Here is a 26,798-nt window from a genome sequence, read left to right as displayed (position 1 = left end):
TTATATAACGTAGACTTACCCTGTAAATATACATTTGATAAAAAATAAATAAATGATATAAAAATTTTTGACTGGTTTAATTGAATTTCTGTCTTTTTCAAAGTGACACAGTGTTGTAATATCCGGTGTATAAAAAAATTAATTAAACTTGAAAAGGACCAACAGCTGTCTTCGGGACGTTTAATTGGGGGGTAACAAAAATTCCAATTAAACGAGATTCCAGCTCCTTTCAATACTATTACAAATATTGTCAAAATTCGAGTGAAATGTGTTTATATAAAATGCTTAGTTACTTCACTCAATTCGAACGAATGATTTTAATTTTGGTTTGAATTTTGAAAAAAAAATAAGAGCTATATCTGAGTATAAGAACCTAAAAAAAACGAGGTTATTTTCTTAATTTTGATTTTTAATCATATTACGATAACGATAAAAATATGAAATTATTTTTTTTTTTGAATTCCACATTCAATTTTCAATGAAATTATGGAATTCCGGAATTTTTTAAAACGGTACGTCACATTGAAAAAAATTAAAAATCCATTTTTTATGCAAAACTCGATTTCTTTTTATTATTTAACTCTTGAAATAATAAAATACAGAACTCTTAAAGTTAAAGGAAAGTTTAAATTGAATTATATAAACAATAATATTTTATACTGATTTAATCATTATAGTTAAAAACAAAGTTTATAATAATGATTAGAGTTCACTATATGAAAAACAATTATTTTTTTATGAGTGTTCCTATTTTAACATATTCTGTATTTTTCACTAGTACAGTAATCGCAGAAGTTCTGTATTTTATCATTTCAAGAGTTAAATCATAAAAAGAAATCTATTTTTCAACAAAAAATCGATTTTTATTTTTTTTCAATGTGACGTACCGTTTTAAAAAATTCCTGAAGCTCATAATTTCATCGAAAATTGAATGAGGAATTCAAAAAAATAATTTCATATTTTTATCGTTATCGTAACATGGTTAAAAATCAAAATTAATAAAATAACCTCGTTTTTGTAAGGTTCTTATGAACAGATATAGTTCTTATTTTTTTCCCCTAGAAGCTACCCTCATCCCCCAAAACATATCCGGTCAATCGATTTACAATTTTTACTGATTTTCAGTATTTTTTTATTTATTCAGGAAGGGTAACAGATAAAGATTTGAAGTATCTTATGAGTACCAAAATGTCCTGAAATTATTAGCCCGATACCGTATTCTTATCGTCCAATCTATATAAAAAACGTTATAATATAGATATAAGAAAACAAAAATATTGTATATTTAATATGAAACTTTATTTCAGAAAATAAATTTGTACTATATTATACAAATATCTAACATTTTACAGACTAGAATTTACACATCACTTAACCTAAATTAACCTATATTTTAAACATAATTTGTCTCATTCAATTTGGTTTTAGGACTAGAAACAATATTAATTACATATTACACTTCTTGATTGGAACACAGTCACAATTTATACTCATTTATCATTTTGGGGATGTTCTCGTACATCAGAATAAATCAAGCCGGGTCCTTGAAAGGCAAATCTGATCAGGTTCTTCAATTCCTCAGCAGTTAAATCTTCGATGTGGCGTTTCCTCAAGTCGTTCCCCAAAACTTGCCACGCCAACTTGGATTTCTGTTCATTTGGTGCACAGTTATCTGTCGCGATTGCTTGTATTTCGTTATCGGGCAACATTTCCATCGATTATTTGAGAGTCAAAGCACAAAATCAATCAGTCGAGTGCCAAACGTAAACTGAAAACGAAACCGTGTAAGCGCACAATATGGTCTCTCGGTTTATTAACGGAGGGTGGCTCCTAGAAAATCGTTACCCTATTTGCCCACACCGTGAACAACTGTACGGCACACAAACTGACACAACCGTTCGGGGAACATCTGGCATCTATTATTAGATCGTTAGCGTTTGTTTCTCTCGGGATGACTGAGCCCGTTCGAGCTACGGGTCCATCAATTGATGGACGCGGGATATTCATATCAATTTACACCACATTTCACTCCCCGCAATTCTTACAATGCACAATGCACAAAAGAAGTTTATAGTGGCACATCGGATCACACAATGCTTATATATTGGTTGCCTATAACAACGTGCATAGAGTGCTGTCATCTATTAAAACAATACGAATATACCAACAATTAACCACTAATATAATAGATAGACAGTGCTCAAAAAAATGTAAATAATGGCATGGATTTTGTATATTGGATTGCGTTTTATCCATGCAACGAATCATGCATATTTTTACAGACTTATGCGCGCACACAATATGCAACTCAGTCAACGTTTAATGCAAATCTGGTAATACACTATCTGCACACCAGTCACATTTTATTCAATCGTATTGCATGTTGCGGAAAATTGTCTCGCTACGTTTTCAATTTTGGGGAAATAAATTTAAATGAGATTTGGAACTTGTATGTTTATGGTTCTCAGATTTTACAATAGATATTACAACTGAAACAGAACATCACCTTTAATAATATTGAAAAGTTGTTGTTGTAATATTTTTATCAATAACACTATTTAATTAGTTATCATAACGTTTATTGTTCACTAACCTTCGATGTATGTTTATTGAAACAATTTATAAATATGCAGTATAATTATTATCATACACTTTATTGGAATTAATTTTTGGTGTCTTACAAATTGTACAGGTTGAAAATCACAGACACTAAGTTTATTGATAACACCTTACGAAATAAAGTTAACAAAAGTAAGCATCATTATAATTAAGATAAATAAAACATTAAAATTGACCTGTATAAGGGCGCAACCTGAATCTGGAACGTCCTTTTCAATTATCGTAATCCGTCCTTGAACTTCTGGATAAACCGGGCTGTACTTCTTCAAGTACCAGTGTACCATATCAACATCGTTTAAGTCTTCAATGCGCTTGTTAAAACCTTTTTCTTTTAAAATGGTATGCCCGTCACCCCCTTCCGACAAGAAACTGAACGTGACCACAGTGTAATTTTGTTTCGGATCCACAGTTTTGTACCTGGGTATTAAACAATCACTGCATCTCGCTTCAGCGTGTACAATCCTGGACATTGGGGGCTGTCGTCTGTCAACAGTGTATTTCAATCCGGAAACTTGCAAAAACTCACCCATGGAAGTCTCCCCGTTACTCCTAGCACCAATTTCTAATGTTTTCAACAAATCAGCCCCCGTTAATTCTAACGTTACGATCCTGTTATCGAACGGCATGACTCCAATCAGTTCAGCCCTGGTGATGTTTCCCGGCTCTATGCTGTTCCTGATTCCCCCACCGTTGACCAAACCTATGGGAGCTTTCGTCCAAAACTTGCCGGAGGTTAAGGACGCAACGTATTGCACCAAAGCGTCGGCAAGTAGGTTGCCGAAATTGCACTCCATTTGTCTACAAACATTGGCGTTACCGTCCAACAGTACTTTTGTCGTGGCTATCACCATCTTGCTCAGTTGATTGATTTCTTCCCTGTATCGATCCAAATTGTTTAAAATGTCTTGATCCTGCGGAATAGTGTGGTCTAATAAAATTGGTTGTCCAACAAAGTTGACCAAATCTCCGTTGCTGTTGAAGGTCGTGTTCAATACACCCATATATTTAGTGTAAGCATAAGCTTGTACCACAGGTACTTTTTTGCCAGACTTTTGGATAATTATCTTGGGGTACATATCTTCAGGTTTTTCAATGTCTGGAGGTGTTCCAGTCCACTGGAATGTGTTGGTATGTCCACCAATCACCACATCGACCAGCGGCACCTTCCGGGCAATTTCTTGGTCCATCAGAAAGCCCGAATGTCCCAGAGCAATGATGATCTTCACTCCCTCTTTGTCCAATCTCTCGCTCTCTTTCGTCAAAGCTGAGACTTCAGATTGGAAAATGACCCCGCGCGTTTGAGATATTTGGACAGTGTCAGGTGTTAAATAACCGATGACCCCGACTTGTACTCCATTTACGTCCAAGACAACTGATTTTTTAACGATTTTCAATTCCGGTTCGTTGCTTAGCTCCAAATTGGCCGCCAGAACGGGAAAGTTTACCGCCTGCAGGAATGGCAGAAGTCCTCGGGGTCCGCTGTCGAATTCGTGATTTCCCAACGACTGGAATTATACATATTGATGTTAATTTTATTTCTGACAGGGATGTCTGGACCGAAATAACATGCTTGGTCTGTTTATTGATTTTTCAATTGATTTATCATATAACATATTCTAATCTTAAGTGCTGATGTAAATAATTTTAGAAGGATGATGCGCTACATCAGATGTGGGAATGTTTATGATTAAGAAATTGATGTATAAATAAATAATGATAAATCAAATAAAAATTATGTAACGAATCATATTATCCAAATATAATTCCCCCCTTATCTATTAACAAATTTAAACGATGATTTTATTGAAATGTGTCCTAGATAATAACAGTTTGTGTTTAAATAAAAATTAAATAAACTACCAAACTGCCAAATAACACACCTATTATATTATCCTGAATGGAACATTAACAAAAGATATGATATCATTAAATATCCCCATATATAATACCATATACTTTAACATTATTCAAAATAAATTTCATTTCAATTTATAAAACCGACCCCAACATTGTTTTTACTATACAAATTAAAGACCCTTCATCATCTTATTTATAGTTACAACACATATTCTTACATATGACTTTAATTGCACAAAAACATGTGATTTACTATTGCCATTAATTAAACAACGTACTATTAAAACATTGCAAAAGCTGTAACGAATAAAACATCAAAGAGTTTCATTGAAAAATTAAATCCTCATAATAAATAATATGAGATGTTACATTTGATAGATATAATAACAAATTAATTTTAAATGTAAGTAAGTTGTATAATATAATGGTTCTTTTAATATTTTTATAACATTTATATTAAGTAAAATAAGATTAGATTAAGCACAGTACCTCATATATGAATAACAAGCGATTAATAATATAAAACTTAAGTTAAAGTTTAGATAAATTTCCAATTAGCTAAATAAATTACAAAACGTCTCGAGGACACCGATATAACGTTCCATATTGTGTTCTGATTGATGGAATTGACTCACCATGGCGTCTGGCTTCAGTATATTCATAAAGTCGGCGCAGATCTTCCATTTGTGGACGCTGTACCAAGACGTGCCGGTGTAAATGTCGCCTGCGTTCAGGTACAGGACGTTCGGGATATTTCCTTTTTGCGCCTGTTCCCTAAATTGCCTGATTATGTGCCCGGTACGGGCAAAACCTCCGTAACAGCTGATGTTTTTCTGATCTTCAGGACATGTTCCTAAATTTAATAATATAACATAAATAATATGGAATAATAATATAATATTAATTAACATAAATAATTGATTGGGTAATAAATATTTATAATGCTGATTCAATTTATTGTTTTTAGCATGCTCGCGTGCATTAAAAATTTATTTGACCGTTTTAGTAGAAATGTAATAAAATAATTATATGTCACCTTGTTGATGTAGAAATAGAAAAATAATTATAGTCAAATTACGTTACAATTATATTTATTATCGTCCATTTTTTGTCGAGATAATTCAGGTTAAGACTAAATGAGATAAAAGTTATAATTTGATGTTTCAAGGTTTTGAATATTGTTTATATAGTTTAGTGACATTTAATGTATATAACAAAACAATTTCCCAGTCGGAAAACACGTAAAGTTTGTATGTGGTTAGAGAAGTTTTCAAGCAACTTGTTGCTGGTGCAATTTTGGCCTGTCGGCTTTTATTAAACTTTCCAAAAACTTTCTTTAAATCGAGGTCAATAAAATTTGATTATAAATTTGGGGATAACGTATTCGATCACAGATTAGTTTTGTGTTTATACGAAAGTATGAAGAAATAATTTTATAATTAATGATTAGACAGAAATTGTTTTTGCTGTGTAAAAAATACAACGCAATGAAATACTGTACTTTAGTGTGTAGGAAATATTTAGAATTCAAGATTGATAGATAAATCGTGCTGACTTTTTTTAAATATTATTCATACATTCCCTGGTAATCACAACACATTCTTTATCAGTTATTGTTTCAACTTTATTAATTCTATATTTCCAAACGTTTTATTAAATATTATGAGTTTACATCATATTTTTAAGTGACAATGGAAAAATGATAAACGTAATCAAATATTCGCACATTGCAACAAAAGCATTATTACTTATTTGTGTCAATTGATTTCATAGCAATTTGTAACAATTTAATTTATTCGTAGTGACAAAGTGTATTTTTGATCAGGTTTATTGATAAACGTGTTCGAAGCTAATTTTAATACAAATATGTAACGTCTAAACATTAATTTTCTTCCTAACATAATCTATTCTTAACAAACACATACTACATTTTAAATTTTTAAATAATCATTAGCTATTAAAATTAAATTAGTGCTGTAGATTTATTTTTAAAATAGGTTAATGTAAACTATTTTAAGACATTAAAAATTTCTTAAGTAAACATAACATAGATATGCTTAGAAAAAATAAACCTTACATAAATAGAATATTTTAGTTAGTTTTTTCTTAGAATTTCAAACAAGTTGTTGTTATAAGAAAGAAATTAAATATTAATATTGAATAAAATACATTGAATTCTTAACAATAGTTTTGTAATTATTTAAAATACAAATGTAAAAAATGGATACCTTACCGGAATTTCTGGACGTCTCCTCGAACCTGGAGTGCATGTCGTTGTTGTGCAACAGCACCAGTTGCAAGTCTTCGGCAAAAGCGACGGCGAAAACCGCCACCAACACCAGACTCCTCAACATGTCTGTTCAAGACTCAATCTCACTTTTAAAGATAATGTTAGATATTTAATAAAAAGGAAACGTTGAGCGACCACTCGAGAATAAACGAGGAATCGCACTGAACCACCGACCTGGCTCGTTTGAAAGCGAAGCAAACTTGGTGTGGCTAGTTTAATGGTGTGAATGAATCTGTGCTATTGTATTTGCTTTTGTGACGTTTTATTGCTGCTTTAAGGCGATTAAGAAGATTTTGAAGATTTGATATATTAATCAGGACTGTCGTGTTATAGCACCAATAAAAAAGTACATCTATACTTATATTTATTATAATGTTTCCCAGAAGGAATCAAAATGAATGTTGTATTTAAAATTACTTATTTATTCAATGGTGAATTAAAACGAGACACTTATTATAATATATATATATATATATATATATATATATATATATATAAATTTCAAAATATCGGCAATTCTTTTTGTTCGTACTGTATTTAAAGTGTTAATTGCTTTCATAATAAAATTTCGAGAAATATATCCGTATTCCCATAAAAACAACAATAAATTATGTTACTAGAATTGATTTTAAAAAATAATTCCCACAAACGCAAATTGTAATCTTAAATATAAAAATAAATTTAATATTTATTAAAGAACAAACCATAAAACTTAACTAAGCACTTATGATAATAACAAATATAGTGTTTATTTTAAGAACGTATCCAGACATGTGTTGTATTAAATACATCAGCAATTGAGGAAATTATTAAAATATTGTATTTCAAATATATATTTCCCTTAAGATTATTAAGAAATATGATATGAACTAATGTATGTATAAATTATTTTCTCTCACGCATATATGAGATCCTTCATAAAAACAAACAAATTATATCACACACCATATGTATTTATGGAAACTTTACATTGAAATTAATGAGTGATTAAATGTACAATCTTTAAATATTTGCTTTATGAACATTTATTTCATAATTATATTGATAAATTTAAATTGTTTGTACGATTTTGTAGAAAATTAATTATAGCTTTATCACACGTTACAATTGATGTATAATAACAATTATTATATTGTCATATTCATATTTTTATAATGTGCAAACCTCCAATACATGAAAGTATCTGAAACGGGCTACATACCTAATGCTCGAAATGTCGAATGCTCGAAACGGAAATATCCGAGGGCATCCGAGTTGATGTCACAGGTGTGCGTGCGTGAGCATGCTCATGCAAGAACGTGCAGCTGGGACGGGCTACAGGAATTTAATTTGAAAATCACAACATCAACCGCCAATTATAAATAATTAGGGTTGCCCACCAAATATTATAAATAATGACTCGTTCATTTTGCAACATCAGAGTATTCAAACTTTATAATAAATGTGATATTCTTATGGTTTTTGCATTATTAAATTATTAGTAGTAAAATTTGAATTGGTACATAAATATTAACGTGTTTTATAATTTTTTGGTGTAAATGAATATCTATCTTTTACAATAAAAATGTGTATAGAGGTTTATATATTTTAATTTTAAGATGTATTCAGTGTAATATGTACAAAGATGTAGCATACGTACAATATATCACAGTCTCAACATGCATGTTATCTTCTCAATAGTAGTATTAATATTTCTCAATATTAGTATTAGAAAATTTGACAAAGACATCACAGGAAGTGTATATACACAATTTAAAATTATTCTTCTAATGTATTAAACATATTTAAATTTTTAGCAACAATATTAGTAATATTTTGACAACAACATCGAAAACCTTAATTAAATTATGAAATGGAGAAATGTAACACAAAGTAAATGTCACAAAGATATCATAGGAAGTGAACAATGTATATGGATATTAGTTAAAATTATACTTATGAATTATTAAAACTATTCAATTTTTAGAACGAATCTAACGAAGTATTATATTACTATGATGATGTTAAAAACCTTAATTTATTTAAATAGTGAAACATAAAATATGTAACTAAACTTCATCTGTTACCAAATAAGTAAATAACCAGTTTATTCTGAAGACACTAACAAAGATTGTTGTTTAATGTAATATTTTTATTTATATAAATTACTTTCTATTTATTTGTAAACTTAGTGGTACTGTTCAGAAAGTAATTATTTAAAATGAAAATAATAAATATTTTAATAATTTATCTTACAATTTTGTCATTCATATTAATAGAGTTTTATTGAGATAGATTATTATAAGTAGTTAGTTAAATCTAGAGAACAATATTACAGTTTATCAATTATATAATAATACTCTTACTATTACAACTATGATGGAAAAAAAATTTAGCTGCATAGAACGAAATGTTTGAAAATAATTGATTTTATTTTTAAAATATTAATCTATATTAACAATTAATAATATTGAAACACCTAATTTTGTACCCATTTGATATTGTCCTAATATATAATGGTTATGGTTCATTTTGCAAGTAATTATTTGTTAAAGTTTATGTGCAAATTTAGTTTGTTCATAAATTGACTGAATTGTTTATAAATTAATTAAACCGTCAGATATTAAAAAAGCTATTTCTTTCCTATAACCTAACCTATGTATGAAAAACATCAACATCAAATAATCTATACTTAGAAAATCCACCAAATAAAAGGCATAAATGTAAGTTCACTAATACTAACTAATCCGTCATATACAGTGCGAAAAATGCTCTCCGTGTCTAGATGTTGTAAGAGATGGATGCACGACAAAGAGAGTAAAATTTTGCCCTGTAGTAGAAATCCCCACTCTCAGAGACAATGCGCCGTGCTGGTGCGCGCTGGCGCACAATATAAATTAATCTTTGCGAATGCATTTAGTAACTCTCCATATGCGTAGGTTAGGTATATCAAAAACAAAAATAAGTATTCTAAAAATAAACTTTTTTTTTCAAAATAAAAATGTATCCCAAAAATTAAATAAAATAAATAAATGCATAAATAAAAAAAAAACTAAAAACAATTAAATAAGGTGTTCAAAGACACCGACTCGTCTGCGGAGACGAACCGCATGCTAAACGCAGCCAAACCAAATGATCCCCTCCAGTCAGTCCGGCCCGCCCACATAATTGAATGTATATCTCTCTTTTTTGTTTACAAAGGGGTATTGATGTTCCGTCTCAATTCGCGAGTAGACACGTTCATCATTTTTGACACTGTATAATTTCTTGAGATTAGACCTAAATCTTCATGTATATGTTTCTTCCTTAGTAATCCATAACTGTTGTTTATTGTAGTAAACCACTTTGGAATCTCTTAAAATCGGCTGTACATAAATGCTAAAATATGTAGAGTGCACTACAGTGAACAAAAAAAGTAATTAAATAATAAATATTATTTAATAAATTTCATACATATATAAAACTTACTACTAATTATAATCAGTTGTAGATTCTTAACAGATATTTATTAGAATTGTTTGTTTTGAATATAGAATATTTTTAGGTTAAACTTTAATCGTTGGCCTGATGACACCTCGTAGATCAAACACACGGATTAAAATCAAAGAGTAGGCCATAGAATATCCAGAATAGGTATCTGTGATTTCCTTTAATCGCTATTGCTAAACATGCTCTTACATAACGGACGTCCTATCTGATTAGATTTCGTGCTTACCAAAGATACCCGATCGGCTCCGACCTTTTCGACCATTCGGTGTGTCCCCTCTGAGAAACGTTTATCAAACTGCCATCTGTGGCTTATGTCTCATATTACCAATTTATACATTCAGAAATCTGTAAATTTATTCTTATAATTCCAATAAATTAAATATTATACTTTTGATTGGGTTAGTTTAATTTATATAATAATATTAATATTGTAATTATTTACTATTTATTTTGTATTTCAAATATTTATATATAGCTAGTATCGATATCATTTGATCATTGTTTTATCACAAAACAAGCTTCAGCAAGCCAAAAATCCTCCATCAATTGGCAATGTCGTTCCAGTAATCATACTGGACTTGTCACTTAGCAAATAGAGAACAGCATCCACCACTTCGTGCACTTCCCCAAACCTAAAACAAATAATGTTACCACCCCAATTCCATCATAACCAGTAAATCACCTTTTCAAAGGAATCTTTTGTATCATTGGCTCAGAAACCTTAGGATCCGACCACCCCAACTTCCCCATATCGGTCATAATCACCGTCGGATTCACCGAATTGATCCTAATGCCTTTTGGCCCGTATTCCAACGCTGCTGCCCTGGTGAAGGCGTCCACCGCTCCTTTGGTAGCGCAGTAAACTGTGTGGTTGAGCAGTCCAGCCATAGAAGCTTGGGACGAAACGTTCACAATTGAACCTGGGACATTTCTAGCTAGCAAATTTTTTATTACTAGTTTCGTCACGTGAATTAACGCCTTCACATTTATGTCAAACAGTTTGTCGACATGAGATTCTACGACTTCAGTCAAAGGTTCTAAAATGGCTAAACCTGCGTTGTTAACCAACAAATCTATCGGTCCAATGTTGGATAAACTAGCCTCTGTAGCCTTCCAATCCGATAGATCCAGAGGGATAATCTCGATACTCGAATATTCCTTCTGTAATGATTCTGTAAAATCGTTAGTTAATAATAATTTAATGATATCGTAATGTTTTACTTAAGAGTTCTTGATTTCTTCCAACCGCCACCACATTGGCACCGCATTTATGTAATTGTACCGCTATATCTCTTCCAATGCCTGTTAATAATAAAAACAAACATAAACAATTATAATTATAATAATATTAATGTTTTTTTGCCTTGAGTTGCACCGGTGACCAAAGCACGTTTACCCTTAAAATTGATTTCCATCGCACTTCTTGACACAATGGTTTCGTTTAATCTACTGACAACGTTCCATACATATTTATAAACAAGGTCACGTTAATCACTAATCGTAGCGCTTCAAATGCTAAATAAATCTTCATTACGAGCGGATAAGATAATGATTTACTGCCTCAAATTTGTATCGTGTTGTAATTTTGATGTAATTTTCATGGACAAAAAAACAGTAGAATCAAATTTCCAGGATTAGCGCGGTTGTACATTTAAAATTGGGATTTATGTGGAGGATTATCCTCGCTGCGATATTACACCCTCGAGTTGTTCCATTGACGTAGTTAAAACACTTCTAGATACATTTGAATTCGTAAAAAAATTTGATTGTACACCACTGTTTCACCTGTAGAAAATGAATATAAAGTTGAAAAATAACGCGGGATTGCAGTCATGTTTAAGGGTCTGAAGCTGTTTGTTGCGTTGTTAGTTTTTGTGGAGGCGCAAAAAATTATTTATAATGGTATCGAAAGAAGTTTGAATTATATTAATAACAAAAAGGATGTGGTTAATATTGATTGTGTTTTGGGGGTTGTTTTTGCCAAAGGTAAACAAATATATTTTAGTTTTTCCCGTTAAATATTATCTGCGGGTGTGTGTTTTTTTTGTAGTTTTTTTGAAAGATTTGATTCGAAATAAGAATGATGATTATTTAATTGATCTCATAAACAAAATGGATCATATAATTGTTACTACCAAGACTAGATTTATGCTAGACAACTCCACCAATTTAAGTAAGAATTTTATTGAATTTATAGAAACTAATTGTTTGATTTTAGTGGCCAAGAATATTCTGGATGATAATGTATGGATGAAATCTATAATTTTTCAAAAGCTTAAAAAAAACAACGTTAAAATAAGGGAAAATACTGACCCTGTAAAGTTTTCAACAGATTTCTGCTTTGAAAATATAATCCACCAAACAGACATTAAACAAGATTTATATTTCTGCAACTTGAACAAAAACTGCAGTAATTATTTTAATAATGTTGAATCTGGGGTAGATTATTCTCTTACACACAAGTAACAGCCCATTCGAAAATGCCAGAATTGACTACTCATATTAATATATTTTAGATTGTTGCTATTACAATTTTTAAAAGGTAGAAAGTGTTTAATTAACCAATCTATTTACAAAGACAAAACACAAAATCTTTGCAATAGAATTTACAACGAAATAGAAGCAGCAGATCACGCAAATAAGTTACATCAATTGTTCGATTTATTTTTGGAACAAAGTAAATACAAACTGATTCTTAATAAATTTAATACATTTATAATTTTAGTTGTCGTTTGTGGCTATGAAGGTTACCAAGATTTCTTAAAAAGAAAATACTTGAATTTTATTTTAAAAATGCAAAATAATTCCGGTTGTTTTAATGCATTTCCTGGTTCGAAAAGAAAAAGGAACATACAATATTTAGAAGACGGTTGTGCGGATCATACAACAGGACTTGGAGCAGCTGTGTTAAGTCTCTACTATAATTTTGCACTGAAACAATTCAAATACTGATGCACATTTTAATCGTATAAGTGTATAAATAAATATATTAATAAAAAGCTTATTTTATTTTATAGTTATTATTACTATTATTATGGAGTATCTATAAAGGACTGTAATAAGTACACAAGAATTAATCATAATCAATTATTTATCTATCTATCTATCTATATAACTCACAAAATAATACAATTATTTAGTCCAGAATAAATAATAAACGTTATCTATCCCATTTGCGTTTTATTCACTCCATCACAACCAAAATGTTAAAACAGCTGCTAATTTTGCATTTGTACTTAATATCAATAAATACCACATATGTGCTTCCAGTGGCTCAAAAACTCGAACTCCTTCTTAATTTTATGGATGAATACCATCATAACATGAACATCGATGCAATATTCGGATTAACTTTATCTGAAGGTATCTAAAAGAATTAACACAATATCTTCACTTGAAGTAATATTTTTTAGCTCATCTTAGAGTTGCTCTAGACGAAATGACCGACGAATATTTTCAGAAGTATCTTCTTATGCTCATAAATAAGAGTGTGACGATCAGACAAAAAGTGATGCCGTTTTTGCCGAAAACTCCTCCTAAAATGCTGCTGTGTAAGAACAATCGAATAAAAGATTATCAAAATGCTCCAATTTTACATTTTGCAGTCGAATCTGTGCTGCTGACTCCGAAAAACTGGACTGAACATGTGAAACCGTTTCAGTATGGCCAGATCAAAAATTGGGGAACGTACAACTGGACTGTCTCTGACATTTTAAAAGACAGATCAGCGATTTTTGAAGGGATACAAACAGATGTTTGCATCTCTGAACTTTTGCTGTTTTCCAAGCGAAATACCGAGTGTTTCGTCAGTCCCTTTTGCCAAAAAATGATGCTGGGTTTGAGAAGTGATTTTGGATATTTACTGACGCACAGGTACTTAATTTTTTATGCTTGCAAAATTGTATTCAATGTGTTTTTTAGGCTATTGTATCAGCAAATTGTTGAATTGAAAGGGTGTTTGTTGAAACAGTTTTCTAAGAGGTACTACACTAATCACTTTTGTTCACTTATTTACAAGGAAGCTAAAACTAGCGCCCTGCTACATTATCCATATCACGATAAGTTTTTGGAACAAGGTAGCGTCGAATAATAGAATAATCTTAAAATCAAAACAAACAAATTTAATTGCAGTATTATTGTGTGGTACAGAAGGTTATGCTGAATTCATGAATAGTACTTGGATAAAGGAAATTTTGAGCTGGCAAGAGGCAGAGGGTTGCTTTAAAAGCTTAGCAGAAGATTTTTCTAAAAGGACCAGTAATATTATAGATTTTGGATGTTCTGACCATAGTACTGGGCTTGCGTCCGGTGTTTTAGCAATTTATTTAAGATTTTTATTGTTGTTGTGAATGTATATATTTTATAATACATTATATACAGTATATATAAATAAATATATATATATATATATATATATATATATATATATATATACCATAGCTAATACGCTTGATGATGTGAGTATGCATAGATAGATCATACTATGCACCATTGGTTGCATAGTATACGGGATATATTTTATTTGTAGATTTAAATATAATTCGACAGATGTCAGAAGTTGCAAATATTGAATATTGTTAAAGCATTTAGATTAAATTTTATGACAGATAAATAAATGTTTTACTTATAAATATATGTGGGTAATATATAATCTTATATAATATATCTAATCTTTAATATAATATAATCAAGTAAAACAAAAATTATTTCCTCTAAATTTTGATACAAAAAATTAAATAAAGAAAAATATGATTGAATTAAATATGTCCTAATTATTATTAAAATCAAATAAATTTTATTTAAAAACAGATGTAAATAATTAAAAATTTTATAACAATACGAGGGTGAATCAAAATTAATATTTAATATTAGTAGTAAATTTTGCGGCTGTGTATTATATTATTTATTAATAAAAAAAATGCAAATATAGAAATTGTTGTTAATAAATTTGTTACAATACAAGAGTGAAACAAAATTAGTACAGCGCACCAAAAATTTCGTAGTATTGAACGTTTATAAAAACTTCCTTCCGCCTTGCAATTAGTCACAGCATATTTATCTTAACCAAAAGTCAAACCAAATTGAATGTGAAGTGAGTCAGCCGTGTTTATTTCACACACTCATTTCGTATTCCATGTATCGAAAAACGTCCATGACACATTCCAAAAAAATGCATTCCTTGCTCACGGACCCTCAGCGAATCCCTGAGGAACTGCCTGATATTTGCTGAACGATTTATAAAAATTGCAATTGAAATAATTAAGAAGCACAAGGTCAAAATTGAATAGGTACAAATGGATCGAATAATTGCTAGGTGAGTCACAGACTCATGAATGGTTTTACTCCCATGCTTTCCAAGTTTTACTACGATGGAAAAACTACTAATAGGAATTCGTTAAATAACAATTATTGTCAATAAACCGGAGGCATAATCGCATTAGTTTAGAGCAAAGAAAACTAATTACATCATTTTGTAATTTTTAATTTTTAAAAAGCATTTCTCCTTTTTGGTAAAATTTGAAAGTAAATTTAGAATTTTATTTTAAATATAATATATCGGAAAATTCACTCAAAGTGAATAAAGTCACTTATTTACATTTTCCTGGCTAAGATAATAATTTTGAAATAATAAAAATTCATCTACATATTAACGTATGTCGCTAACGACTTGTTTACTACGAAGCTTACGTCATAAAATACGTTAGATCATTTATATTAACAAAAGGAATGAATCTTAAAATAAATATTACAAATGAATATTATTAAATATTACATAATAAATATTTAAAATTTAATAAAATTATATTTTTACGAAAAATATGTAATAGTTTAAAGTAATTTAAACGAAATAACCGTAAATAACCTTAAGAAACGCTTTTAGGTCAATAAAACAACATATCGTTCCTTATATAAAAATATGCACTCCTTGGCACATAAACTTGAAGCGTCAACAATTCAATAGTGAATTCCATAATTTTTATTGCGGAAATAACATATAAAATAATTTAGAATAAAGATTAAGAAATCTGAACGGTTTTCTGTTGTTAATTGTTAACTCGTATAATTAAGACGAAGCGAAATTTCGTGTCGGTGTAACGCTCCGTTTTCTTAAATTAATTGACTAATCGAAATCACATATTAAATTATTAATTAATAAAAAAATTATGCAGGAAATTGATCGTGTCTTTAACCGCATCGTTCAGGAAACGTACGGTTATATTTTGGTGTATTTTCTCAAAGGAATTGTCGATTAACAAATATATTATTAAATTTATCTAAATTAAATGAAATACATATTATCACCTAGTCAAAATGCATTGGAATTCATTGCAGTCGATGAAAAAACAATTGGTCTCCTAACCAACCGTGTACATCCGCTTTTGAATGTATCTTGAGTATGGTCTTATGTTTCCTGTTATGACCGATGAAAAAATTTAAATTCAAACGATGCGACCGTTTTCTCCATCCGCCAATGACCGTCGAACTTACGTCCAAGGTCGTAATTTTTTTATATGCAGATTTGGACGACTGGAGACTGTTAAAACGGCAACAGGTAGATTTTTTTCGACTGGTTCCTTCACTCTTCCTTTTCAATGGATGTACAGTTCGACTTATTTTAATATGTTAATTGGTAATCCGATTGGATAACAGATAGCATCTAGTGATGGGTTGTTATTTCTGAACCTGTTATTTTATAACTAAGTGATCGCAATACCAACCTGTTATTTTAGTAGAAAAATTAACAGGTTTCAATAGAACCGCTTTTTCGACCACAACCTAACGTAGGCTACTTGTTACTGGAGACTTTTCGATGATTTCTATTTCTTTTTACTTTTGCAGAGAACACGATTAATTGTGAATTGGGATATCGATTTTCAGATACACAATCATCTCATATTAAAGCAAATGTGTGCTGTTATGTAAAAATAACTATTGACTTAGAGCTGAATTAAGTGGTAAGTATTATTTGAACACGTTACATTGCATTATTAATTTATTTTAAAAATAAGTTTATTTCATTAAGCAAAATCAAAATGTGTGACGACGACATTACTTCTTTAGTAATTGATAATGGATCTAGTAAGTGCAAAGCAGGTTTTGCTGGACACGATACACCATGTGCCGGCTTCCCATCCATCGTCGGACGTCCCAGAAATCAAAGCGTCATGGTCAGCGTGGGCCAAAAGGATTCGTACGTTGGTAATGAAGCCCAGAGCGACCACAGAGATATACTCTTCTTGAGATACCCAATTTATCATGGTATCGTAACAAACTGGGACGACATGGAAAAGATCTGGCGCCACATTTTCGACAAAAATTTGTGTGTGGCTCCAGAAAATCATTCAGTTCTTTTGACCGAAGCGCCATTAAATCCAAGAGCTAACCGCCATGTACATACATGGCTACATAGCCATCCAGGCTGTACTCTCGTTATACGCCTCCGAACGTACCACAGGTATCGTTATGGATTCTGGAGATGGTGCATCTCATGCTGTCCCAATCTATGAAGGTTGCGCCGTCTCCCACGCCATTCTGAGTCTTGATTTGGCTGGTCGGGATTTGACTGATTACTTCATAAACCAATATCGTTTTGTCTGTCGGTAATACCATGTACTGGAATCGCTGATCGTATGCAAAGGGAAATGGTTAATGCCGCCCCCATTACGACGGGGATCAAAATTGTGACGCCCCCGAATAGAAAATACTCCGTGTGGATCGGAGGCTCCATCTTGTCATCTCTTTCCACCTTCCAACAAATGTGGATCACAAAACCAAAAGGGTACCATGAATCTGGTCCTACTATTGTTCATAGGAAATGTTTCTAAATTTAAATATGTCTCTATTTTTGTTATTTATTCTGTATTTATATTTATTTTTTTTTTCCTCGGTTAAAATCATCCAATTTTTTTTAATCGAAGGATGTTTCGAAAGCTACAAGAGATATTTTATTTATATTTATCCTCGCCGTCTCTCCTCATATTTGGATTATTATGGATTTAATGTTTTGTCAAATTGCCACCAACAATTATTATTGTTACATCAAATATAATAAAAAATTATGACCCATAAAATTAATTCAGAAAGGATAAAGAAAAAATACCTTATCTTGAATGCTCTTGTTTATTACACAAAACAATACGCATTTTCTATGAATTACGAATAACACTTGAGAACCACAAAATACACGAATATTAAATGTTGAAGAAACAGGATCATTTAGATACTTGTAATAATTTATGAGAGAAATATTTAATCTTTTCAAAAAATGATTTTATTTTTCTAACGTATAGTTACAGTCACAGATAGTTACAATAAAACATTTCCAATGTAGAAACGCGAACAGTGAATGGAACAATTTTAAGACGATCCATTGATAAAACTTTCTTGTCGCTTCGAAATACAAAGGCCCATAAATTTATTTACACCAGTTCTCTTGTTCCAATTAACGGCGATATGTGAAAATAGAAAGGATTAAGCACACTCGAACGCGACCACTTCAATTCAAAAATCAGTTAATTCAGTTTTATTTGCTATTTTTGCAAAATTCTCGTAATTTTTCTCACCCAATCGATCACTATTTTTGTGACAATTACATTTAACTGAGAACCAGTTGTACGTTCTTGTATAATTAACATTGTGCAGGTATTGCCACACATAAACGGTTATATAAAAGTTCCTTAACCTGCGTGAATCCGCAACGGTTATAACGTATTCCTCTTTCTTATATTATGAGAAAATGTGTCAGTCTCGCGTTAACTGTTATCGATCTAAAATCGACAATTTTATTTTATATCTATTCTCAGTAATCACCAAGCGAAATTATGACCATATATGGTTATGCTGTGACTTATCTGTTACGTGTTCAAGACTTGTTATTATTCTTATCAACCTCGTGAAACAATATTATCTTATGTTCATTAATTAATAAGGAATGTCTGGCGACAGAACTGTTTAAATTGCAGTTGCTGCCGAAACAATGTCTATAAATGGAGGATATAATATTAAAACCATTTAAAGGATTGTGTCGTTTCATGGTATTGTACTGATATAGTAGTGTTATTGAATTCGCCATTATGGGAAATGAATTATTTAACGACGAAACGAATTCGATGGTATCGCTCTCTCTCTTAACAGGAGGATGAATGTCAATTGTTTCATCAGTATCAGTAACTTTTCTACGAAATTTCTGATAACATTATTCGTGTACTTTTTTTTTAATAATTTTTTATATTATTTATATATTAATATTTATTAATCAGTTTCGCTGTTATTTCAAAATATTTATGCAGCATAAAACCGTGCAAAATTAATTAATATTATCCTCGAATCATCGATCAGTAAGACCGTTAAAAGTAGATTTTGCCAATTATAGTATCGTTTTACAAAACCCGTAATTTAAAACGATGCAGTCGACTTTGCCATTAAAAAATCACTACAGAAGGCTGCGAAAAGGAGACCACATGACGGCTCAAATATGGTAACGAACTGGCAGCGGTTTCCATACCAAATACATGAAAACGGGAGCATCTGCGATCGAAACAGGACCGTATCGGTATCGGTATTTTAGTGAGGCGGGGTGAAATCGGGACTACTTGCCGGAACGCTCTGATTGTTTTATCAGCGGTTTAACGTTGTGTTGTTACATGAATTTAACATTAGAGGATATAATGTATTCCTAATTAATAATTACTGTTGTTGTTTAGCGTAATTAATTACGTAAATTGACAATAAAATTTACACAGCAACGATCAACTTAATTAAATAGTTAATTAAACTGAACACTAAATCCACAAGCGCATCCGAAAAATCATATTTTATCAGGTGAGGAGAAAATAGAAAAATGGTCACGTTCGCTTTCACTTTTGAGAGACCCCAAGCTGCATATCTGAACAACCAAATATAGTGGTCCGTACGATTACAAAATGTGTGATACACTACGGACCATATTCGTAAGAAGGTTAACGTCTTGGATATATCGACTCCTAAACAAGAGCCCACAATTCGTCATTTATACAGATAAATGACGAACGTGAACGATCGTTTAAAACCCGTTTTTTCCTAAATTTTTGGTCATAACGCTCTTCTTGACGCAGCAATTGTCGAAACACTTGAGGAAGATTTTTTATCTCTTACTCATTATTTGGTTTCCTGGGAGGATTTCCTGTAGATATGACCACCATTTAATTGATAATGGAATTTCTACATTACCACAAATGATAGAACAAAGTCGAATGAATTTCGGTAATTAACGATTACTTCGAACATATTTACAATATCCTGTCAATCATAAGTGACTGTCTTTTATGGTTACATGTGAAACTTGTGTCCCAAATTTTTCGAAGGAAATATAAACATGACAAGGAAATCATTAAGATACATTCATAATGGAGATTCACTCATAACACAAAAAATGTGTTAAATACGGTGTGAAATTATATAGCATATGTTGGATTATATGAGCTCATACATTAATTAAAACCGATTGTCGCATACAAACTGTTGATATCGACTCGATAAATAATTTATGAATCATCAGCTATTTTTAATGATAAATAAATATAAATAAATATATGTTAACTGTCCATATAATACAGCATTCCTGCTGCAATTGTTGCATTATTAACTGTTTTATTCGTACGTTACGATATATTAATTAGATATTATTTGCTGTTTAAGGCGAATCAGCTTTGCGAATTATTATTATTATTAAAGTCAATGGCAACCTTCGCGTAAGGTCAAGTGCTATCGAACTAACCCAATTTACTAATTCATTATCTTTGGCATTGTTCCAACAAACACTTAGCATTTTTAGAAAGTCCGTTGGCATATTCAAACTAATAGGAAATTTATCTTAATTTTACGCCATTTCAACCTTATATCGTGGTCTCTCCCTCTTTCATTCAAAATAATTACTTAAGATAGTTAAAGGGTAGTTAATAATAGTATGATTTGAAGAACTGTAAAAAGATAAAACTCTTAAATGGCGCAAGATTTGCCATTGCAGTTGGGATTAAATGATGGTTGAAAGAGCAAAGTTAAATACCATAAAAATATAATACCGTATATGTACATCATGTACATGATTCTTTAGAATATGTGATTGGATGCTAGAAAATTACTACACAATTTTACAAATACAATAAAATGACCCATTGTTGAATTTATGGGAACATCACAATAGTTATAGTACCATTTTGTGGTATTGGCCGTGCATTGTGTGTGGGCAAACCCAAGTTTGGGACTTTATGGCCATCATTATTTATTGATTGTAAACCCCATTAATTAGCAAGGACTTCAGTTTACGCAACTTATTACGCAACAGGACCGTTTAAATCGACAATAGCTCGATAACAACAAGTACACAACAAACAATTTATTTTATTACACTTTATACTAGTATACACGTCAGCCGTCTACAAACAGAAAGCGGGCAAGCTTTTTTAATGGTCCCAGGCCAATTATAAATTTTACTAGAATAATTAGGAGAACAAACAATCGTTCCGTTTCCGGTTTCGAGGATCGTACCGAAATTTCTCGCCTTTTAAGTGGACCTTGACACCGCAAACAGCTGACGCGTTCTCTCGCGATTCACGATCTTGAATTTTTACTGTGGCGTTGACCGTTAATGCCCAGCATCTGTTTCCCGAACGGAATTTTTTGAAATTCTGCCTTTCCTGAACTTGACATTAAAATTTTAATGGGAAGACATTCATTGAAAATACGTTTTATTTCTGATTTAAATTTTACACATTTAATATTTAGGAATATGAAAATGATTATGTGCGTCTAACTACTGTGCACTTTTTATAAATTCGATAAAATCTTATCGTATTGTAAAGATATGGAAAAATTTAATTAATCTTATTAAATAAATATATTTCACATCAATCATCGATAATTTGATACATTTTACAGATACATTTTAAATCTATTCAACATTGTGCACTCAATTATCAAAATCAGATTGATTACATTTCAGATTTTTATTAATACAAACAACTAATTGTCATTTAACATCTAATGCAAGAATTATGTAAACAATAAAAAACAATTTATTCAAAAATTATCTATTTAACTAAATAATTTTTGAATAAATTAACAACAAAAGTCTAAAGATCTTAATTAATATCACAGATTTACTTAAAATTAAAAATAAAAAACAAAACAATAATTCCAAATCGCTAATATACAGTACCAAAAGAGATTGATCCACCCGAATCTTGAGAGAGACATCACGTACGATAGAGACACTAAGTCTCTCACTAAGGGGCTAACTTCTGCTGTCTCTGTCGTGCATGATGTCTTAAACGTTTTTCCTACTGTATAAAGGACTGTTGAGAAAAAAACATGAGAATATATCCACAAATCGATAAATGCAATCAAAGAAAGTCGCACTCATGTGATTTATAAGCGTTAAATTATCTTATAGATAATCCAGTCATATAAGAGTATAATATTTAGAAAAAGCATTTCAGTTAGTACCGATACCTTGATCTTTTAAGGTAAGTGTTTTTTTTAATTACGACCAATATTTTGACTCGTTTTAATCTTGATGTGCGGTCAGTAAATCTCTTGTTCTACTGTTGTTTGGGTTCTGTAGAAACTTTAGAAAATGTCCAGTGCAAAGTTTCTAGTGCAAAGTTGTTGTTTCATAATTCTGTATTTTATTTTATTCATCATATTATCATAAATAAAATTATATATAATATATGCCATTAATATAAAACGTGTCAAAATATAATAAGATAATCAATTTGATAAAATAATATACATACTGTCAATAAATTTTTAATCAGTTCAAGAGAGTCAGTGACAAAAATTACACCTGCTCAGGTATGTCAGATAATTTCATCAATATCAATTGTATATTTTATTTCCAAATCATATACAGTATTTTATATATCTATATATCTATATATATATATATATATATATATATATATATATATAGTCGAATTCGATATTTTTTCTTTTCCTACATGTAGATAGGTTTTTGGATCTACAATCTACAATAATTAGGTTCATTATGAATTTATATCCAGGTACTTAACCTTGAACAAAAAATACAAATACAAATTATTTTATAAATATACAATATTGTATGTAAGTTTATTGTTTTTTCTTTTATTTATATTATTTAATACTGAATCTCTTTTTACAATTTACTCCTAAAGTAAATAGTCTTTTAAATATGACTTGTTAAATTGTGACAAACTAATTAAATCAATCAATTGATTTGATAATTTCAAATTATATTATTACATCATCAAGAAACAAATTTTTAAATCAATTTAATTTTTTTAAAAATCACTAAAATCTACAGATAAAGTTATAAATATAATGGTAGTATAGTTGATTTTTTATTTATTATTTATGAATTATAGTATTTTTTATTTAAAATAATATTATTCAGTTCTAAATTAAATTTTATAACTTTCATATAACTTATTACATCATCAAGAAACAAACTCTTAAGTCATTTTAAATTTTATAGTTAAATCACCCATCACCATCTATAGAAGTTACACAGATAATGATAATAATATAATGGTAGTATAATATTTTTTAAAGTTTCAACCATTTTTCTTGTGTTACAGTTTTGCTAATAAACAAGAACTATGTACGAAGAAGACGTCCAATCAGTAATCATCGACAACGGCTCCGGCATCTGTAAGGCCGGTTTCGCCGGCGATGACGCACCCCGTGCCGTGTTCCCATCGATCGTGGGCTTCCCTAAACTGACGGACGTGATGATCGGTATGGGAAAGAAGGAATGCTACGTCGGAGACGAGGCCCAAAGCAAAAGAGGCATCCTCTCCCTCAAGTACCCGATCGAACACGGTATCGTTACAAACTGGGACGACATGGAAAAAATCTGGCACCACACCTTCTACAACGAGTTACGCGTCGCGCCCGAAGAACACGCGGTCCTCTTGACCGAAGCCCCGTTAAATCCCAAGCAAAATCGCGAAAGAATGGTGGAGATTATGTTCGAAACCTTCCAAAGTCCGAAGCTGTACATCGCCATTCAGGCCATCCTCGCTTTGTACTCCTCTGGTCGTACTACCGGAGTAGTGCTGGACTCCGGAGATGGTGTCACTCACACCGTACCTATTTTCGAAGGTTTCTGTAGCGAGCACGCTATCGAACGACTCGACCTCTCTGGTAGAGACTTGACTAAGCTCCTCGTCAGAATTTTGGCTAAGCACGGATACTCGTTCACTACTTCTGCCGAGAAGGAAATCGTGAGGGACATCAAAGAGAAGCTCTGCTACGTCGCGTTGGACTATTACTCGGAACTCGACAAGTACGAGCAAGCCAAAAAGAACAAAGATGAGAGCGTGTTGGAAGAGTACAAAATGCCAGACGGTCAGAAACTTAAAATCGGCGAGGAACGTATCCAGTGTCCGGAAGCCTTGTTCGAACCGACCAGAGTGGGTCTCGAGGTCGACGGTATACAGACCACCTTGTATAACTCCATCATGAAATGCGACGTCGACATCCGTAAAGATTTGTACGCTAACATTTTGTTATCAGGTGGTTCTACTCTCTTCAACGGTATCACCGAACGTCTGCACCAAGAGATCACCTCTTTGGTTGCTGAAGATATCAAGATTAAAATAGTCGCTCCTCCCGAAAGGAAGTACTCCGTGTGGATTGGAGGTTCAATTTTGGCTTCTTTGTCTACATTTGAGGAAAGTTGGTTTACCAAGGAAGAATACAACGAACACGGTGCTAGTCTTATCCACAAAAAATGTTTCTAAATTAATTATTTTTATTTTGATCCTGTAAATATAAGAAACTAAAATAAATAAACGGTTGAGACAAAAGTGGAATGCATTGTATTCCGTACCAGACAATGACAATGTGTATTGCCCTACCCCAATTCGAATAAAATGAGTCAGCCGACGTGGTCACTTCATCCCCTAAAACGCCACTCGAATAACAATACGGTTCGGTGATTCATCTGTTTAATTATTTCCCTTCAATCGATTCAGTTTTCGACAATCAATATTTTATTTGTTTTGGTACGGATGATGTTCTAAATTTTTCGAGTTTCCGGTGCAGATGATTGGGCGTCTGTGAATCGGAGCCCAGAACCGATAATAAGTCTGTTGCTCGAGATAAATGAAATTCTTTGTCGACTACTGTTACTTTAGTCATCAACGATAAAAACAGCATTGTGTTGTTAAACGCTGATAGTAGTTAATGGGCCGTTTATCGCTTTCGTTTTGTATATTTGTATATGCATGACTCTTCGAAGAATCACCATAAATGGAATGTAAAATGGCAAAGAAACTGTACAAATATCTTTTGTAATGGTCACTTTTCCCGATCAATCTTTATAATATTGTAACTGTTATTGAAATGTTTGCGGCAGAAACCTTTTCAAAAATCATATTGCATCTTTTGAATGTAAATTTAAATTATGTCTCTTAAAAAACCATTCGTTCATGAGTGTTAATAGAAACACATTCAATTTTTTTTTGAAGTATTAATCGCTAGTTAATTATTTTTTAAATTCTTTTTAACCATTTTAAAGGTAACATTTATAATGAATTTTGTTTAATATTGTTATAAAATAGAAAAATGTATATAATAATTATTAAATGGTAAAATCATCTCATTTATTTTTAATTCAGAACCAATAAAATTTAAAAAACTAAAAAAATACAGTTGATTCTTTATTTATTAAAGTATTTTTTTATTTAAAAATAATTTAAAAACTGTATACAAACCAATTCAGTAACTTAACAACAGTATTATAAACTTAAACGACTTAGATTCATTCTACCTAAATATGACTCATAAACGCAAATATAAAATGTAATAAGTACAATATTATTTGGTGATTCTTTCTAACATGAATCATTCATCCATTCAGAAAACATTTGAATTGTTTTATTCCAATCATTAGCAAATAAAGTTTTTAATGTTAATTCTCTGCTGATTATAAATCAGTTTCCAGTAAATTAGAATGCGACTTTCGAAGCGTGTCAAGTCCGATCCGTTGGTAAAAAGGCAAGCAGGCAAGCAGGCAAGCAGGCAAGCAGGCAAGCAGGCAAGCAGGCAGACAGGCATTCTTGTACCGTCAGCCTCCGTTGCAGACGTTGTTCCTGTCCATGTGTGCGTTCCGTCTGGCGTTAGTCATCGGATTACACTTGCACACCGTGAAAACCTTGCTGCAGGTCGCGCCGTTTCAATTCTACCACCCGAACCGCTTCGATCGATTTCCGTGGTCGATGTCTTTGTGAAAGTTTCATAGAAACGATGACTGAGCAAAAATTGCATAACGAAATGATAAAATTCCTAATTATCTTCAAGCTTTAGAAACTTAATCATCGCATATAAACCTGTTAAACGGTTAAAGACTGACGTCAGTGTATACGTGGGATGACAAATCCCGGGGACATGTCCAACTCGGAGGGTGACAACGCAGCGGGGGAGAATCCATCCCTACATTTGTTCTTCACGTGTGATATTCGCCTTTTTATATATACAGAAACTAATAATTTACATTATTTTTTTTCTTACAGAAGTTGAGTCACATACAAATAACATA

General features: G+C 31.3%; 6 protein-coding genes across 6 annotated transcripts; 4 read left to right on the top strand and 2 right to left on the bottom strand.

The window, feature by feature from the left end:
• Positions 1-2,628: 2,628 nt before the first annotated feature.
• LOC109608453 (protein 5NUC) lies at positions 2,629-6,974 on the bottom strand. The gene is made up of 3 exons (XM_020024896.2): positions 6,710-6,974; positions 5,112-5,329; positions 2,629-4,124 (listed from the first exon to the last, which is right to left on the bottom strand). Exons 1-3 carry the CDS (start codon positions 6,828-6,830, stop codon positions 2,730-2,732), a joined length of 1,734 nt encoding a protein of 577 aa, XP_019880455.1. The 5' UTR covers positions 6,831-6,974; the 3' UTR covers positions 2,629-2,729.
• A 3,764-nt stretch (positions 6,975-10,738) lies between these two features.
• On the bottom strand, positions 10,739-11,682 carry LOC109608861 (L-xylulose reductase). The gene is made up of 4 exons (XM_020025417.2): positions 11,598-11,682; positions 11,456-11,536; positions 10,917-11,406; positions 10,739-10,866 (listed from the first exon to the last, which is right to left on the bottom strand). The coding sequence occupies exons 1-4, from the start codon at positions 11,647-11,649 to the stop codon at positions 10,755-10,757; spliced, it is 735 nt and encodes a 244-aa protein (XP_019880976.1). The 5' UTR covers positions 11,650-11,682; the 3' UTR covers positions 10,739-10,754.
• A 407-nt stretch (positions 11,683-12,089) lies between these two features.
• On the top strand, positions 12,090-13,186 carry LOC109607900 (UPF0764 protein C16orf89 homolog). Its single transcript, XM_049961094.1, has 5 exons — positions 12,090-12,220; positions 12,285-12,407; positions 12,453-12,696; positions 12,751-12,911; positions 12,960-13,186. The coding sequence occupies exons 2-5, from the start codon at positions 12,347-12,349 to the stop codon at positions 13,184-13,186; spliced, it is 693 nt and encodes a 230-aa protein (XP_049817051.1). The 5' UTR covers positions 12,090-12,220; positions 12,285-12,346.
• Positions 13,187-13,673: 487 nt separating this feature from the next.
• LOC109607793 (UPF0764 protein C16orf89 homolog) lies at positions 13,674-17,135 on the top strand. The gene is made up of 4 exons (XM_020024289.2): positions 13,674-14,107; positions 14,156-14,310; positions 14,366-14,573; positions 17,114-17,135. The coding sequence occupies exons 1-4, from the start codon at positions 13,674-13,676 to the stop codon at positions 17,133-17,135; spliced, it is 819 nt and encodes a 272-aa protein (XP_019879848.2).
• Positions 17,136-17,259: 124 nt separating this feature from the next.
• LOC109607685 (actin-like) lies at positions 17,260-17,839 on the top strand. Its single transcript, XM_049961085.1, is given in 2 exon segments — positions 17,260-17,636; positions 17,638-17,839. Coding segments are annotated over 2 exon segments (570 nt in total). The 5' UTR covers positions 17,260-17,268.
• A 5,993-nt stretch (positions 17,840-23,832) lies between these two features.
• On the top strand, positions 23,833-25,071 carry LOC109608495 (uncharacterized). The gene has a single exon (XM_020024939.2). The coding sequence runs from the start codon at positions 23,854-23,856 to the stop codon at positions 24,997-24,999; it is 1,146 nt and encodes a 381-aa protein (XP_019880498.1). The 5' UTR covers positions 23,833-23,853; the 3' UTR covers positions 25,000-25,071.
• The last annotated feature ends 1,727 nt before the right edge of the window (positions 25,072-26,798 follow it).

Source organism: Aethina tumida, chromosome 1 (assembly GCF_024364675.1).
Source record: "Aethina tumida isolate Nest 87 chromosome 1, icAetTumi1.1, whole genome shotgun sequence".
Classification (NCBI taxonomy): Eukaryota; Metazoa; Arthropoda; class Insecta; order Coleoptera; family Nitidulidae; genus Aethina; species Aethina tumida.
Note: the sequence above shows the minus strand (reverse complement) of the source record. Positions and strands in the feature narration are given on the sequence as shown.

What these genes read in the sequence shown, in the direction of transcription:
- LOC109608453 (XM_020024896.2), bottom strand. Translation starts at nt 6,830, where the DNA reads ATGTTGAGGAGTCTGGTGTTGGTGGCGGTTTTCGCCGTCGCTTTTGCC. An exon ending in GGAGACGTCCAGAAATTCCG is followed by an intron (nt 5,330 to 6,709) that starts GTAAGGTATCCA and finishes TATTAAATTTAG; the next exon opens with GAACATGTCCTGAAGATCAG. An exon ending in TACTGAAGCCAGACGCCATG is followed by an intron (nt 4,125 to 5,111) that starts GTGAGTCAATTC and finishes GTATAATTCCAG; the next exon opens with TCGTTGGGAAATCACGAATT.
- LOC109608861 (XM_020025417.2), bottom strand. Translation starts at nt 11,649, where the DNA reads ATGGAAATCAATTTTAAGGGTAAACGTGCTTTGGTCACCGGTGCAACT. An exon ending in GGTCACCGGTGCAACTCAAG is followed by an intron (nt 11,537 to 11,597) that starts GCAAAAAAACAT and finishes TATTATTAACAG; the next exon opens with GCATTGGAAGAGATATAGCG. An exon ending in CAAAAGATTCCTTTGAAAAG is followed by an intron (nt 10,867 to 10,916) that starts GTGATTTACTGG and finishes TATTTGTTTTAG; the next exon opens with GTTTGGGGAAGTGCACGAAG.
- LOC109607900 (XM_049961094.1), top strand. Translation starts at nt 12,347, where the DNA reads ATGGATCATATAATTGTTACTACCAAGACTAGATTTATGCTAGACAAC. An exon ending in GATTATTCTCTTACACACAA is followed by an intron (nt 12,697 to 12,750) that starts GTAACAGCCCAT and finishes AATATATTTTAG; the next exon opens with ATTGTTGCTATTACAATTTT. An exon ending in CGATTTATTTTTGGAACAAA is followed by an intron (nt 12,912 to 12,959) that starts GTAAATACAAAC and finishes TTATAATTTTAG; the next exon opens with TTGTCGTTTGTGGCTATGAA.
- LOC109607793 (XM_020024289.2), top strand. Translation starts at nt 13,674, where the DNA reads ATGACCGACGAATATTTTCAGAAGTATCTTCTTATGCTCATAAATAAG. An exon ending in GGATATTTACTGACGCACAG is followed by an intron (nt 14,108 to 14,155) that starts GTACTTAATTTT and finishes TGTGTTTTTTAG; the next exon opens with GCTATTGTATCAGCAAATTG. An exon ending in ATTTATTTAAGATTTTTATT is followed by an intron (nt 14,574 to 17,113) that starts GTTGTTGTGAAT and finishes ATCGATTTTCAG; the next exon opens with ATACACAATCATCTCATATT.
- LOC109608495 (XM_020024939.2), top strand. Translation starts at nt 23,854, where the DNA reads ATGTACGAAGAAGACGTCCAATCAGTAATCATCGACAACGGCTCCGGC.